At 41.4% G+C, this 18,046-nt stretch overlaps 1 protein-coding gene across 8 annotated transcripts in view; it reads right to left on the reverse strand.

The window, feature by feature from the left end:
• plekha7b (pleckstrin homology domain containing, family A member 7b) overlaps window positions 1-18,046 on the reverse strand; it is a 273,942-nt gene that overhangs the window by 99,798 nt on the left and 156,098 nt on the right. For all 8 annotated transcript variants that reach the window (XM_034191278.1, XM_034191265.1, XM_034191251.1 and 5 more), the window contains one exon: window positions 3,165-3,343. In XM_034191278.1, the coding sequence (XP_034047169.1) occupies window positions 3,165-3,343 (179 nt within the window). The remainder of the gene's footprint in view (window positions 1-3,164; window positions 3,344-18,046) is intronic.

The raw sequence follows: 18,046 nt of genomic DNA on the forward strand, positions 1-18,046 counted from the left end.
TTCAATCCAGAACATAGGTATTATACCTACTAACTGGAACAAAGAAGTTCTTCTTCTCTGAAACACAAAAGGTGATCTCTTGCATAGCAGCAATTACAGGGGTATTACACTGCTCTCTGTGCTGGGAAAGGCACCTGCAAGGAATATTCTCAACTGGATACAGTTCCAGTTACTTGCTGTAAATCGTTCAGACCACTTTGCCTTCACGCCCAAGAATGCCACTGTCAGTCACATCCTAGCTCTGCAAGTACTCAATACAAGCATGAATGTCACCAGTGCTTCTTTGCAGCTTGTGCTGATTTTCACAAAGCATTTAATTTGGTTGACTGGACTACTTTGGCAACTTCCTGAGAAATCATGGGGTCACCAGTAAGTTGCCGAACATCATAGTTGGCCTTTACACAGGCACTGTGGGTGCTGTAAAGGGAGAGTCTGTGTGACTTCTCTGAATTTTGGTGTTCACCAGGGATGTGTTCTGACTCCTACTCTTTTCAGTGCATGCATGGAGTAGATAATGGATAGAGTGGTGGACTCCAGCAGTTTAATGACCTTAATTTTGCAGACAATGCCGTGATCGTTGCAGAATTAACAGATTGCCCTGATTGCACTACATGAGAAGCTAGGTGAGAAGTTATTGTCCAGGTTTGCAATTGGGCACCAGAGTCTTGTTTGATGGTGAGCGATAAACAGATTAAATGAAAGACCATATGACGCAAAAACATATGCTGCATAATGGGGACAGCCCCATTATTATTATTCGTATTAAATCTCGCTAAAAACATATAGACACAATCTCTCCCATTTGCCTTGTCTTCCCTTCTCCACTGGGAACCGAAAAAACTGCACTTTTCGCAACTGCTTCGGTGATTGCAGCCGAAAACAAAATAGTACACCATCTGTTATGTGCAGACGCAGGTTGAGGAGCGGACCAACGTCTGACCGAACCCAGCGCTAAATAACCAGAAAGCGGTTCCACAAACAAAACGATTTTATTTCCCCTCCAGTGCAATAATTAGTGTACAACATAAATATTTGGTTTGTCTGGCGGAGTGAAGGACGGCGCGCTCTCCAGCGCCCAAAAGGATCGAGCCTCGGCGCTTTCTGGACTCAGATTCACTGCCAAACACCCCCCAGGTGGACACGACAAACTGACTCTGTGTAAGGATGGAAAAGGTGAGGTAAGTCAACAGAGCTACAGCAAAATATCCTTCAGAGGCAACACTATCAGCAAGCACATTCAGGTCTGAATTTAAGCTTTATGTAAATGAGCAGCTTCTCACAACAGGTGGAGGATCATCAGTCTGTACGCCACGGCAGTGATAAGCAAACTGCACAATTCTCATCAATGTTCAAATATACTGCGTAACAGAATGCCAACTTACTATTAACTATCATTCAGACAATAATCACCTCTGATGTGTGCTGACAGCATGTGTCCCTCACCCGTCCTCCTTCACAGGCACGATGTGTCAAACCCTGGCGCGGTCCTCAGCGTCTCACAAACGAACGTCACAACGTCACACGGCAATTCTGCTTGAACCACTCATGGCTTAATGCAGAACGCCATCTCATTATCTGCTTCAGCTGAAAGTCTTTAAGTTTGCACGTGAGCATCATCCCCAGGTGCTGCGAGTCAGTAGACCTGCACGTGAACATCCTCCACAGGTGCAGCTAATAATGCTGATGAGGGTGAAGGACTCTTCTGCCAGCACCTTCTCCACAGACAAAAACCAGTTTGCATACCACCTGGAGAGCAAAGAAAAGAAAACAACACAAAAACATCCAGTCAAACCCCCCAACACACAACACCATCTTTGTGTATGAAGTGATGCTGTATTTGTGTTACGCACTGGCAGGCTGTCCCCGGAAGTGGTAAAATCCCGTGATATCACGCAGGGCTCAACGAGACTGTGCTGCCCCATTGTCCTGGATTAAGACTAAGATCCAGGTAATGACTTCATGTATAGAGGCATTAGAATTGTATGTGGTGAAAGTATCAAACTTGTAAAGACATTTACTTGTCTTGACAGTGGCATTTATGTCCCAGGGTCCTTAACCTTTGAAAAGGACAAGACACCTAGGAAGAACGAACAGAGTTATGAGGTTGTTGTAACGGATAAATATGCACAGGACACGGTGAGCTGGAAACACATAATCTGATGAGGTGATCCCCTAATGGGAGCAGCTGAAAAAAATGACACTATATAACATAAGCATTTGTTACGATTGTTGTTGATAATTATAATTTGCACAGCCCTTAAATCTTACTGGTTACTTCTGCAGAAAAAAAAATTACAATATGAAGTTTAAAAATGCATTTCAAATTATTATGGCACATGCTCCGTAATAAGATTGGCTAACAGAGGCCTGCATTATTATTTAATAATGCCGTGTTAATGCAGATGCTTTGTATTACATTTCAAGTGATTGCACGAGGGCCCCTATTAAATTTGATGTTGGATGATTTCCAAAGCACATTTTTAAAGCGCAGTGGGTTATATTAGCCTCTAGGTGGCAGTACTGTACAGAGCTGACAAGCCAAGTAATATTTGTAGATGATTTCTAAACAGCATGTTGTCAGGTAAGACTGGGACTGTATTTCAGAATATTTCAATATTTGTAATATAGAATGTGATTATGCATTTGAATGAATGAATGCATTTATTAAAAAAAAAATAAGCATGTTTTTTAAATGTGTCTTTGTTTCCCCTGATTTTTATTTTTTTTTTATGTTGGGACTTTATGATGTACGACAACACCATAAATTTTATGTTTGTGGCCTGAATTTAGCTGGCAGTGTGTGGAAAACTGTCATCTATGGCAGGTCCACTGGTAGATCTTATTGTTCCAAAACAGATGATCAGGGCTGGACTTGATGCGGACGACCACTCACAACGTTACACTAAGTAACATGCAAGAAGGCATCCTGCAAGAAAAAGCATTCAATTATGAAACTCATGATAAAGCGGATGGCTTATTCGACAAAAAAATTCAGCTGTGTATACTATAGGAGTTGACTGACAATGTTGTTAGCACACAGCCTCCACCTTCAAACATGTACAGTGGCCGCAGGGTGTCATGTTTAATAGGAGAGATGAGGTGTCCAGCAAGAAGAAGAACAGCCAATAGGAGGTAAGCATCATGCTCGATAGAGCAAGACCAACCTCTTTATGGTGTGACTCTGCTGCATTAGCGCAGCCTGGTTCATGGCCCGGATCCAGCCATTCATGTCCTCCTGTGTGTCCGCACTGAAGAAATATGTCCGCATCCCACTGTGTTCAGCCTGCGAGCCAATCACAGAGTTCTTATTGTAAATGTAGGAGCGCATTCCTGTATGGCTCGCCTATTAGAGAGACAGGATGGACAAGGAAAGAGAGAGAGAGAGAGAGGAGGGAGGAAGGCTTATAAATGAACAGCAAAACTGTAAAAACTGTTAAGTCAGTGAGGGTAATTATGACAAAACATGACTAAATATTACAGTTGGTGCAGAGGCCTGCATCCTAAACAGAAACTGAGCATTGTACTATTTCTGACAAGCAAAATAACACCATGAGTTATATTTTAAGAAAACTTGATATAAAAGAAAAAATACACTGCATTACTTCAGCATACATGTTGGTGGTGTTGTGGTTACACAACTGTGTTAAATAACCGCACTACAGCAAAAGAAAAAGCAAGTAACACCATCTGTCCTCAGGATATGTACAAACAAAGGCAATTTTTTTTTCTTTTAATTGTGATATTAATCAGCTACAGTAGCTTGATGATATGGCTACCAGGTCTGCTAAACATGTAGTTTTGGATGCTGCAAAAGAAGCACTCTGCACATTTGCACATCTCCAGGTACTTCGTTTCGAATTCCCTCATGTTTCAAAATGCAGTACAATTTCCTCTTTTGTATTTCATATCAAAGGAATAAATATTAAACTAATTAGTAATATAATGGTTTCATTGTGTTTTATGTGAGATGTCTTACATATGCTGTCAGTTATGGCTATTACAGTGTCAAGGGCATACACGACACAGCACTGAGTTTCAGTGTATGACAACACAATAATGATTGTGATTGCATCTTGTTTAAGAAAATTAATTTGTAGTAACACACATGGGCCATGAGGGAAAAGAGCGTGATCTTGCACAATTTGCTGAGTAAACACAGGTCTGCAAATCTGCACTCACAGACATCAATAAATGCAATAAATATGGTACTATGCAAACCTAATTTACAATGTAGTAACCAAAAACAGGAACCCATAAAAAATATACTCTGTGGAGAAGTGCAATCAGTGTGCAGTGCGCTTACCACAGAAAAGTGTTCAGATCATGAGTTTACAAACTTCTGAATGATAAACTGTTTGACAACATTTATGGAGGCAGGTGAGGAGATATTTGGTGCAAATAAAAGATAATGTAACACCTACAAACAGATGTACAGAAGCACTTTAACATTTCTACAACATTTTATATTGTAAAACAACATAAAATCGTATATACACGCAGATGCCAAACTGATGCGGATCAGTGCCAGATGGATAAACGGATACAATGAGCATGGAAAAAGTGATAAAACACAATAATACAAATACTAGAGTCACTGAACACATGCAGCATTGCTACACAGTTGTTATAAGGCCATAAAATATGCTCTATGACGTGCCTACATGTATTATTGTATTTGAACAATTAGTAATATGATTTCTTGGCTGTACCATCAGGGCAAGGTCCACACGCTACTTTCATCTTAAATAATTTAACAGGAGCAGCGAACATTACAGGAGTGAACAGAAGGAGACAGAGACAGCGCAGTGCAAGCGAGTCTGTGTCTCTCTGTGTCACAGCGCAGCATGCAGTAACGAACTGTCACATGAACTGTCTTTAAACTGAAAACAACCAAATAGTATGCTATTCCTAATCGGTGCGCAAAAGACATACAGGCCAGGGATTCAACAAAACAAACAATCCCATCAATTTCTTTATTAATATCCTAAATAACGTGTTTCCTCCCGCAGGCCAAGGAGAATACACAAAATGGTAAATGGACTGCATTTTACGAGGTCTATTAGATAAGAAACCGACACTTTATTATTTTTTTTTAACTATAGGATGTTGAATTGACGTGCGTAGTACACCAATCATGCTTGAACCCTCGTGCGCATGCGTGAGTTTTTTCACGCGTGTCGGTGACGTCATTTCCTGTGGGCAGGCATTGAGTGAGATGTGATCCCGCCCTCACTCGGCTGAATTCCTTTGTTTCACACGCTGCTCGAGACGGTGCGTGTTGCTTTATCAGAATTTTTTCTGGACCTGTGAGGAATATCCGAGTGGACACTATTCGAGAAATTAAGCTGGTTTTCGGTGAAAAGTTTAACGGCTTGATGAGAGATTATTGGGGTGTTTCTGTCGGTGTAAGGACTTCCCACGGAGCGGGACGTCGCGCAGCGCTTCCAGGCGCCGTCGTCGGCCTTTTCGACCTGAAAACATCCTAATTTAAGCTTAATTCACCAGGCACGTCGTGAGAGAACAGAGAAAGATTCAGAAGAGGCCGGCATGAGGACTTTATGCAGACTTCCACTGTTTAAGGACATTTTGTAAGAAGACGCGCGCGCAAAATTCGCCGAGTCGTCCCGGAAACGACTCGGCGTGCACCGCGACAGGAAAAAACACCTCCGTGTTGAAACATTTGTAAAATTCAGAGCTCTTTTGATGGCTTTCAACAAGTGAGTAACTGAGAAATTGTTTACATCTTGGGCATGTTCCAACTTGTCCATTAGGTTTCCAACACGGAGGTGTTTTCCTGGTCGCGACCCCCCACCGCGTCGGGTCCAGCCCGACATGCGAACTCGGCCCAAGCAGTTCTTTCATTACAAAATGTCCGTTAACAATGGAATGTCCGAATAAACTCCTCATGCCGACTTCTTCTGAAAGTTCTCTGTTCTCTGACGACTTACTGGGTCAACAGAGCTGAACGTGGAAGTTTTCAACTTGAAACGGTGAGACGCTGCCGCCTCCAGCGCAGGTCGCCGTCAGGCACCGTGGGCCGTCCTTACGGCGACACTACCGGACCAAAATCTCTCATCAGCCGTTAAAATTTTTACCGAAAACCAGCTGAATTTATTGAATGGTGTCCACTCAGTTGTGCCTTACAGTTTTTGAAAAAAATTTTATCAAACAAAGCAGCAGTCTCTGAGCCATTCCTAAACAATGAAAAAATCGATGAGAGGGTGGGCCACTCCTCACTCAAAGACTGCCCACAGGCGAATGGCGTAACCGACAGGCTTGAAAAACTCTCGCATGCCCACGAGGGTTCAAGCATGTCTGATGTAATCACACGTGATTCAAATCCATATGGTTTTTGAAAAAAATAATAAGGTCGGATACTTTTCTAATAGACCTCGTATAGCGCTTTTCCATCTGTATCAGATGCTCAAAGCGCTTTACAATTATGCCTCACATTCACCCATTCACACAAACAAACTCACACACTGATGCCAGGGTGCTGCCATGCAAGGTGCTCACTACACACCGGGAGCAACTTGGGGATTAAGGACCTTGCCCAGTGATTTTCCGGTCAGGCTGGGATTTGAACAGAGGATCCGCTGGTCTGAAGCCCAACGCTTAAGCACTAGACCATCACCTTCCACAATCAATGTATCTCTATTATTGTGCGCTCAGCGTTTCGCAGGTGCGGGCGAGACTGGACACACCCATCACTTTCATTGATACTGCATTCAAAACAGCAGCTACAAAATGGAAATTCAACACTTTGAATCCATTCCAGGCCCATCTGCTTATAAGAAATAGACCCCACGTGACGAAGAACCTTTTTGTTGGCCAACTATCCAATTACTTATGGCCTCTGAAAATTGAAGGGCTAGGTATAAAAATGGCTGTAGTTCATAAATAGTTAATGTAATATTTTTGTTAAACTTTGTGACTTAAAGCTATAAGTCAATATTTTAATTACATCTTGATGGCTATTTCAAATTCACTGTGGTGGTGTACATTAAAATTAACAAATACTTTATTACTGTTCAAATACTTACAGTGCATCTGAAAGTATTCACAGCTCTTCACTTTTCCACATTTTGTTATCTCACAGCCTGTGACAGACTGGCGTCCTGTCCTTGGTGTACCCCGCCTCGTGCTCTACGACTGCTGGGATAGGCTCCAGCCCCCGCGACCCTTAACTGGACTAAGCGGTTGAAGATGAGTGAGTGTGTGTTATGTCACAGCCTTATTCCAAAATGGAGTAAATTCATTTTCCCCTCAAAATTCTACTTACAACTCCACATAATGACAACATGAAAAAACATTTTTAAAATATTTGTAAATTAGCAAAATAAAAACTAAGAAATTACGTGTACATAAGTATTCACACCCTTTTCTGAATACTTTGTTGATGCACTTTTGGCAGTAATTACAGCCTCAAATCTTCTTTAATATGATGCCACAACCTTGGTGCACCTATCTTTGGGCAGTTTTTCCCATTCCTCTTTGCAGCAACTCTCAAGTTCTATCTGATGGGGAGTGTTGGTGCACAGCCATTTTCAGATCTCTCAAGAGATGTTCAATCAGGTTCAGGTCTGGACTCTGGCTGGGCCACTCAAGGACATTCACAGAGTTGCCCTGAAGCCACTCCTTTGATATCTTAGGTGTGTGCTTAAAGTCACTGTCCTGCTGAAAAAAGAACAGTTGCCTCAATCTGAGGTCAAGAGCATGCTGGAGCAGGTTTTAATCCAGGTTGTCTCTGTACATTGCTGCATTCATCTTTCCCTCAATCCTGACTGGTCTCCCAGTTCCTCCCGCTGAAAAACATCCCCACAGCATGATGCTGCCACCACCATGCTTCACTGTAGGGATGGTGCCTGGTTCCTCCAAACACAACACCTGCATTCACACCAAAGTATTCAATCTTTGTCTCATCAGACCAGAGAATTTTGTTTCTCATGGTCTAAGAGTCCTTCAGGTGCCTTTTGGAAAACATGTGCCTTTTACTAAGGAGTGGCTGGCAACTCTACCGTGCAGGCCTGATTGGTGGATTGCTGCACACAGAGGAATGCTGGAGCTCTGACATAGTAACCATCAGGTTCCTGGTAACTAAGGCCCTTCTCCCCTGATCACTCAGTTTAGATGAGCGGTCAGCTCCAGGATGAGTCCTAGTGGATCCAAACTTCTTCCATTTACGGATGGAAGGCCACTGTGCTCATGGGGACCTTCAAAGCAGCAGAAATATTTCTGTACCCTTTGTGCTTTGAGACCATCCTGCCTCTGAGGTTTGCAGACAATTCCTTTGACTTCATGCTTGGTTTGTGCTCTGACATGCACTGACAACTGTGGGACCTTATATGTAGACAGGTGTGTGTCTTTTTAAATTATGTCCAATCAACTGAATTTACCCCATGTGGACTCCAGTTAAGGTGCAGAAACATCTCAAGGATGATCAGTGGAAACAGGATGCACCTGAGCTCAATTTTGAGCTTCATGGCAAAGGCTGTGAATACTTACGTACTTACGTTTTTTTTTTCTTAGTTAAATTTGCAAAAATAAAAAAAAACAGCTTTTTCACATTGTCATTATGGGGTACTGTGTGTAGAAGTTTGACAAAAAAAAATATTTCATCCATTTTGGAATAAAGCTGTAACATAAAATGTGGAAAAAATGAAATGTTGTGAATACTTTGCGGATGCACAGTACATACCTCAGTATACAGGAAGTGAAGCTTTTTGTTATCAAATGCACTTCACAATTAAACACCACAATGCATATGGTTTGCTTTTAATAATTTCCAACAAATTTTCTTCTTTCGGCTGCTCCCATTACGGGTCGCCACAACAAAAAAAAATTTCGATCTCACCCTGCATCTTCCTCTGTCACACCAACCACCTACATTTTCCCTCAGAACATCCATAAACCTCCTCTTTGGCCTCCCTCTTCTCCCTCTCCTACTGCCTGATGGCTCCATCCTCAGCATCCTTCTCCCTATATACCCTGGGTCCCTCCTCTGCACATGCCCAAATCATCTCAATCTTGACTCTCTGACTTTTTCTCTGTTCCTGCTGTGGACATGTTCTCCTCCTCCTCTTCTTCTTTACCCAGCAGTAGCCCAATTTCTGCCAGCACTCTGATGGGCAACAGCACCGTTGGTGGTCGTTGTTAACCCGGACTTCGACCAATCCGGTATGGATATCAATTTGTACTCTGCATGGTTGGGTTGTTTTACACCGTATGCCCTTCTTGACACAATCCTACTCATTTACTGTATCTGGACTTGCGACCGGAACTCAGAATGCACTGGCTGCACACCCCATGTGGCTGAGTAAATTATTTCCAACAAATGTTGGTGGTTAACTCAATGAGTCTGTGTAATCATCAATCACAATAATATGAAATGAGAATTATGGTTTCCATGAGTGTCATAAAATGTGATTGCGGAAGGAGAGAGCAAAATTGTGGGAGAAAACATAAAAAAGGAAGATGTAGGTGAAAAGAGAGAAAGGAGAATAAACAATGTCAAATAATGTGAATTAATGTGTAGTTGTGTAATACCGTTCATACGATGTGTAGCCATTGCCATATTTTTTTTGTGTAAGGCTGTCATAAAGTCTCATACCATGCCCATGCATAGCGTGGACATAGAAAAACTTAAATGAAGTGATGTTTGGTAATGCACTAATAAAGAACTGCTCCATATGTAAATGTTATATGCTTCATCTGCTGCTGCTTGCTAGATGAAGCCAGAATAAGGGTGGGAAAAGGGTTAATGCCTCCCATTAGGGTCCATGTTATTTGTAATAAGGTGTTCTTTTAGTACACACAACAAACAAAGTGCCCGTTCATATCACAGCATGAGACGCACAGGAGCGGGGTACCGGAAAGCCATCAAAGAACTGGCTGAGGAGGCAGAGAAGGGCATCTTCTGGCAATGGCTAAGGATGAAACAGAGGAGTTAGGAGCTGGATGACACCTAGGGCATCAGCAGGGGGTGGCAGGGAGACATCTCTGCTATTGCTCTACCACCAGGAGATGTACTGGGGTTAAAGCAGTGAAACATCCATGACTGGTGGTCCCCAGCTGATGACCCGTTTACGCCCAGAGAGGTGTTACACTTACACAAAGGTACCGGTGGAGGTGTGTCAGGCAGCAATGCCCAGCAGGTAGACTATCCACCTGTATCTTTAAAGCAAAGGGATACTGGGCCTTGATGCAGGGGTGCACACTCTGACTGCTCCAGTTGTTCCACTACTTTGAGGGCATGTGTGTAAAAAATGAATACTGTCCCTACACTGGATGTATGTAACAACTTTAAAATAAATGTGCTGGAGAATGAAAGCCAAGACAATAGAAAATGCACTGTGGACCCTAGTCAAAAACGGATGAACTTGACCTTATACAAGTCAATTTTACACACACACACACACACACACACACACACACACACACACACACACACACACACACACACACACACACACACACACACACACACACACACACACACACACACACACACACACAGAGTGTGTGTGTACATTCATGGTATTGGTCTATTCATGGCTGCTGTCTGTACGTCAGACTTCGATGCACATTAGAAATGTGCATTCAGGAGCTATGTTAACAAGATGAAAAAAATTGAACAGAGGAATGGTTGTTCACTCATGAGGCTAAAGTAAAATTAAAATACCTATTCATGCAAGACAGGAAGCGTGTTTGTTCCAGGATGGCTACCGGCAGACAACAGTACTCACTCCGACCGAACACATGGGAGGCCAATGACCAACGAGGAATGAGAAACACAAGAGAGATGAGCAAAAATAGGAGAAGAGAAATGACAGGATCAATGCTGCCTCAGTGACAAAGAACAGAAGCTGTGTTTTCACAGAAACAGGAATAAGGAACACTGTGAACATCAGACACGCTCAAATATTTTACAGGCAGACATGTATTGTTACAGAATACCAAAAAACACACCATACCACCTCTTAGACACTAAAATATTGCACTAAATTATGTATCGTGATTACACTGTTGCGCTGCTAATATTTACACATGATGACAGCTCAAACCTCAGTGTATATTCCACTATACATGCTACTCTACATTTACATGGAGACCAATGATCCAAATATTGACCTAATTCTAAATACGTATGGCAATATTTTCATTAGGTTGTCTAAGATCTACATGGATGACTTGTGGAATATTGTATTTATATTTCTTTTAACATGTTAAAAGATGGGTCACCTTGACCTACTTTAAGAAGTCAAAAGGTCACATTCTCTTTGCTATTTTTATGTTATCAGAGAGGCACCGTGACTTCACTGGCTGGTCTCTCTGTGGTTGCTAATTAAACATGGCAGAATCCGCTCCCAAACCGCTGCATTTCTGTATAAATCTAACATGTCTGTCATATATTATGTAAAATCTAGCGAGAAATAAACACTTCTAAAACTGAAAATGCTATTTTTGTAACCCGATAACACCTCTGGAGTGAGTTACAAGACATCTCGTGTGCACACATCCAGTGGTGGGCACAGTTCCGATAATCCGATAACCGATAATTATCGAAGATAATGTTTTCATTATCGGATTATCTTTTTAGATAACTTTAAAAACCATTATCGGACTAATTATCTTGCGATAAATTTTTGTCTGATAATTTTTAGAACGATAACATTATAAATAAAGCTGAACAGCTACAAATATTTATAAAACTTAAAATCAATTGAGCACCTACCTGTTAAATGTTGTGTAGTTCTACCCTCTGCAAAACAGAGAAGAGCTATTTTAAGAAGAAACCGCTCTATTCTCTGTAGGCAAAGGAGTACTCAATGCAGTTCTCAATGTTACTGAGATCTCGCAGCGCGGCGACCTCTTTGAAGTTGTGCGAGATTTGAATTGTCAATAAGGCACATAGCCAGCATTTATGTGTCAAGACAATATTGAGTGCATGTTTTACAATATAATAAAAAGTGTGCACAACATCATAAAACGTGCGCACAATATAATAAAATGAGCGCACATTCTCTCCACATGCAAAACATTTTGCAATGACACTTCCAGGGCTCCGTAAAAATGCCTGTTTTTACAAATAAAAAATGAAATATTTTACAAAAGCACATTTATCTGTAAACACCAACACACGACACACATCACATTAACGTGTTGGTTTACATAATGAATGACTCAACTAATCAGTGTTTAGCAGAAGAGGCACATTTTACCAGAATCCTTTGCGATCTGTCTGTGTTTTTTACAAAACTTCAGAATTAGTGCATTATTCAACATTAAAAGATATATGTATATTTTAACTTTGTACAAATGACAGAATTTACATTAATGGAGTTATTCTATCAGTATTCATTTTATTTATACACCAAACCATAAGTCAGCATGGCTTTATTTTCCAAGACCTCCGCCTGACTGGAGCGTTGTGATTGGGTACAGAGCTGGGCTTTGTGGCTGCGCTCAGCTTGCTTCTGTGCTGGAAGCCATGTAGTAAACAAGAGCTTCCAGCAGGTGATACATTTTTGGGTGGTTTATCGTTTTATCTTTATCAAAGATAACTTTTCAGTTATCTGATTATGTTATCAAAGTTAATTTTTTGGTTATCTGTGTCCACCACTGCACGCATCACACACAGTCAAGGGTAACTTCTGTTTTTTTTCAAAAGCTCATGTATGCGCACACGTGTGCCCTTCTGCAGATGCCGTTAAAGGGTACATACGCATACAGCTGAGGGTATTTTAACAGACATTCCTGTGCACGATTCCCACCTTGCATCCTGCCACTATGGGCTGGACTGTGTGTGGGGCACATTTGCGCAGCCTGCAATTTGGGTCCTTTCAGCTATGGTAGTCCTCTGCTTCTATAGACTGTGAGTCAAAGTGTGTGGAGTCAAAGTGTGTCACCACTGCGAGTCAATGCGTCTCAGAGCCACAGTGCAGCGCGTACATCTGAATGGACTGTTATACCTATAACAAACCTTATGTTACAGAAAGGGGAAACCAGGGCATGGTGAATCACGGGGCAGAGTGAATCAGTAGCTGTATCTGCAAAACTATATATATATATTTGTAGCAGTTATGCCATACTTTTATGCATAAAGACATCCCCCTTAGAAATTAGTGTTTTGTTACTGGACACGTTAAGGATAAAACTAAGTGGTAAGTAAAGTTGTTTTTTTTCCTATCAAAAGTAAATTTTGTGGATGTCAGTGTCTTTGAATTTATTTCTCACAATGGAGGAAAGGTGGCCCAAAAAATTGTTATTAGTTAGAAGACTACCCCATCCAACTGATGAGCATGTGTTATGTCTTCTCCAGGCTATCAGCTATTTGATAACATGACTCATGTGTGTCACATCCACCCGGGGCACAGTGAATCGGGACCCAGTTAATCAGTCTAGAAAGTGATTTATTAAGCCCCAGTAGCAAGTGGATGACAAATATTACTTGTTGAAGCTTATACATTTATTTTTCCATGAATTATTTCTATAATTTGTGTATATAGATAACTGTTTTCATGTTTGAACAGAAATGACGACAGTTGTATTTATAATAGTTTCTAAAGGACTTATATTACTATATAAGACACTCACACATTACATAGCTGGTTTGCTGGATTATAGTTTGTGCATCAGCATAATCATTTTGAAGAATGTTTAGAATAGTGTTTTTTCATTATATTCTAAGTTGATTCACTGTGCCCCGGACACTGATTGATTCACTGTGCCCAGTGTCCGGGGCACAGTGAATCAAAAATTTTAAATTTTAAACACCTGTAAATTACACTTGGGGAGACATAAATAACACAGCCTTATAAACAATAACTTGCTGTATTAAATCCAGAATAGAATGACCTAACCTATGCATAATGTGTTTATGCTGCCACAAAACAACATTTCTGATCCACTGTGCCCCGGCTTCCCCAACATTGTCATTTTCTCCCATGGGTTAGATAATGTATGTGAAATAATATGATCATCATAGCTGTAACACGACGTGCAGGTGCACCACAACGCATGTGAACAGGATGTGACAGCTCTAATACACCTATCATTACATAAACTTCATGTACCTCTGTAGGAATGATGGTGCATAAATAAAAATAAAAGCTCACCTATGGAACAGCTCCAGGTGCATGTCACAGTGCAGGGTTAACACCAGCAGGAGCTGCAGCCTATGATGAACACCCTCTCATCCTGGCAGCTCTATGAGCTGCCAACATCAGCTCACAAATGCCTACTCTACCACAAAATATAAATCCCATATGGCGTGATGCCCAGCTGTGCGTCAAGGCTAGGGATGGGTATCGAGAACCGGTTCATTTCGGGTATCGTTAAGAAATGATTCGATCCACCGACATCAATAAGCTTTTTGCTTAACGATTCTGTTATTGGTCCTTCAGAGTGGCCGTTGTTTTGGGGGGTGTTTGTCAGGAAAATGCTAATTTCTCTACATTGATTACAGACACCGCTGGTCTGATAGTATTGCACACCAGGCATTTGCCCGCTGGCCTGATGGCCTACTGGCCCGCAGATTTTTTTTTATTTTTTTTTACGAAGTAAAGCGAGAAAAGTAAAGCGTTTTTTTTTTTTTTTTTTTTTTTTGTAGCAGCTACGACTCGTCGTCACCTCTTAAAGCGCGGTGATAACAGCACACCTGCACTGAGCTTTACAAAGACATTTTTATGCTTTTTTCCTCCTTTATTTAGAGCTGAGCTGCTCTGTATCTACATGTTAAAACAGCTGATCCTCTGTAACGCGTCAACAACTAACACTATTTTCCACTCAAATGCACCTAAACTCTCTTTCTGAGGACCACATGATGTGAAAACGCAATAAAACTTTCTGACCTGTAAATCTGGTCATGTTTTCTGCATAAATAAATGTTATCCATTCTTTGTGCTCAAACGCCAAAGCAGGAGCGAATCCAGTTGGAATGGGGGCGTGGGGCAAGGATGTCCCCCCTCACAACACCCCTAGATTAAAGGTCCAGTTTTGAAACCTTTTTTTACTACAACTACTAATACTACTTAAAATAATAATACTTTCGACAAGTAAAATGTTTAGAGAAAATTTAAATGTTAGAAAAATGTTAGAAAGAATTTCATAGTTACATTTATTAACAATGTAGGTTAGAAATTACAAGTTTTACTGTTACAGTGCTGTCAACAGTTAAATATGAGGTCAAGAAAGAGGTCTTTATTTTACTTTTTATAAAACAAGTATATACGAGGGCTGTCCGTAAAGTATAGGTCCTTTTTATTTTTTTCAAAAACTATATGGATTTCATTCATATGTTTTTACGTCAGACATGCTTGCACCCTCGTGCGCATGCGTGAGTTTTTCCATGCCTATCGGTGACGTCATTCGCCTGTGAGCACTCCTTGTGGGAGGAGTCGTCCAGCCCCTCGTCGGAATTCCTTTGTCTGAGAAGTTGCTGAGAGACTGGCGCTTTGTTTGATCAAAATTTTTTCTAAACCTGTGAGACACATCAAAGTGGACATGGTTCGAAAAATTAAGCTTCAGTGAAAATTTTAACAGCTGATGAGAGATTTTGAGGTGATTCTGTCGCTTTAAGGACTTTTCACGGTGCGAGACGTCGTGCAGCGCCCTCAGGCAGCGTCATCAGCCTGTTTCAAGCTTAAAACCTCCACATTTCAGGCTCTGTTGATCCAGGACGTCGTGAGAGAACAGAGAAGTTTCAGAAGAAGTCGGTTTCAGCATTTTATCCGGATATTCCACTGTTAAAGGAGATTGTTTTAATGAAAGACGTGCGGACGGGTCCGCACGTCGGGACGCAGCCGACGCGGCGCGGCGGCACAGGAAAAACACCTCCGTGTTGATAACCATTTGTAAAATCCAGACGGCTTTTGATGGCTTTCAGTGGAGTGAGTATATGAGAAATTGTTTATCAGCTGGAGATGTTCCAACTTGTTCTCAAGGCTTCCAACAGAGGTGTTTTTCCTGTGGCGGAGCGTCGCGGCGGCTGCGAGCCGATGCTGCAATCCGCCCGCACGTCTTTCATTAAAAAAATCTCCTTTAACAGTGGAATATCCGGATAAAATGCTGAAACCGACTTCTTCTGAAACTTCTCTGTTCTCTCACGACATCCTGGATCAATAAAGCCTTAAATGTGGAGGTTTTAAGCTTGAAACAGGCTGATGATGCTGCCTGAGAGCGCTGCATGACGTCTCGCACCGTGAAAAGTCCTTAAAGTGACAGAATCACCTCAAAATCTCTCATCAGCTGTTAAAATTTTCACTGAAAACCAGCTTAATTTTTTCGAACCATGTCCACTTCGATGTGTCTCACAGGTTTAGAAAAAAGTTTGATCAAACAAAGCGCCAGTCTCTCAGCAACTTCTCAGACAAAGGAATTCCGACGAGGGGCTGGACGACTCCTCCCACAAGGAGTGCTCACAGGCGAATGACGTCACCGACAGGCGTGGAAAAACTCACGCATGCGCACGAGGGTTCAAGCATGTCTGACGTAAAAACATATGAATGAAATACATATAGTTTTTGAAAAAAATAAAAAGGACCTATACTTTACGGACAGCCCTCGTATTTTCATTGAAGTCAAGAAAGGGTGTCTATAAAGTGAGGCGAGGACCACTACGGCCATGACGGTAAGTGAAGGTTAACTTCAGCTATTAACTGATGAACAGCAACCTAACTTGTTCATAAATCAGACATCTGTGTGTGAGAGAGACATTCTGATCTTCTGGTCCGAAGGTAAAGTGCTGTCTAACTGGGTCACTCAGATATGAATTAAGGTTGGATATCATTTTCGTGCTAACTCTGCCAGTCACGTAACCTAGGCTAGCAATGTAACCTGTGCATATGGTGTGCATGGCTAGTTACCATGCTGTCGCCGCCAGGTTGTTTCTTTATTCTTTATTCTATTTGTGTGATGGTCGTGCGTCGGTCATACGAAGTATGCTGTTTTGCTGATAAACTTTATTGTCTTTGTGGAAATATTTGTTCATTTTGAAATGGATACCCGCAACACATTTCAAAAAAGCTGGGACAGTGGTATGTTTACCACTGTGCAGGGCTCGACATAGCCATTTGACCACTTTGGCCCACTTTCAAGCCACTACGGGCCAGTACAATTTATCAAATGATGGCCCGCTCGGGCCACTACAAAAATACGCAAAATTCTATTTATTTTACCATATTTTCCAGCAGCAAAGTCAGATTTCTTCACATCTCTGTGTCATAAAACTTCACTGAGTCTGCCATGTTTGTTTTGGTCTTCTTCTTCTTCTTCTTGTTTGTTTTGGTCTTGCACCACGGACCACATCTCGCATCTCGGGTTGGGTATTGTTAAGAAATGACTCGATCCACCAATATCAATAGTCTTTTTGCTTAACGATTCCTTTATCAGTCCTTCAGAGCGGCTGTTGTTTTTGAGGGTCTTTGTCGGGAAAATGATCATTTCTCTACGTTGATTGCAGACCCTGCAGCAGGTCTGTAATCAACCGCTTCTGCCGAGCGACTGCACTTTGAAGCATGAACCAATGAAACAGAAGCAATGGTTCGATCCGCTGGGTCATTGGACTTTTTCTTAATTTTTCCACGCTAAAACTCTAAAGAGCATATGCCTGTGAGTAATATATACCCTTTTATGTTAAACCGACCTGTTATGGTCTTCTGAAACAGTTGATGGATGTATTTTATAACTTAAAAATAGGACCGATGTTAACGCATTAGCATGTCTACGGTGTTTTCAATGTTGAAGTTAGTATTAGCTGTTGGCATTTCAGCACGTTTGTGTGCATTTTTTTTCCCGTATAATAATTAATGGCTCAGCGCTTGTTGTCGTAAAAGAGTCAAATGTATTAAAAATTGTAATTTTTATAAATTTATATATTAATAATAATAGCAACAACAACAGCAATAATAGTAATAATAACTCTTCAGAAGCAGCAAGTCTGCTTCTTAACTCCTCTCAAAGCCATTAAAATATGTCAATCGTGACTGTGAGTCACTTTTGTGCAGATTAAAGTCACTAAGTGGGATCTTGTCTTGTGGCAGTCAAG

The sequence above is a fragment of the Thalassophryne amazonica genome, chromosome 2 (genome assembly GCF_902500255.1).
Source record: "Thalassophryne amazonica chromosome 2, fThaAma1.1, whole genome shotgun sequence".
Lineage (NCBI taxonomy): Eukaryota > Metazoa > Chordata > Actinopteri > Batrachoidiformes > Batrachoididae > Thalassophryne > Thalassophryne amazonica.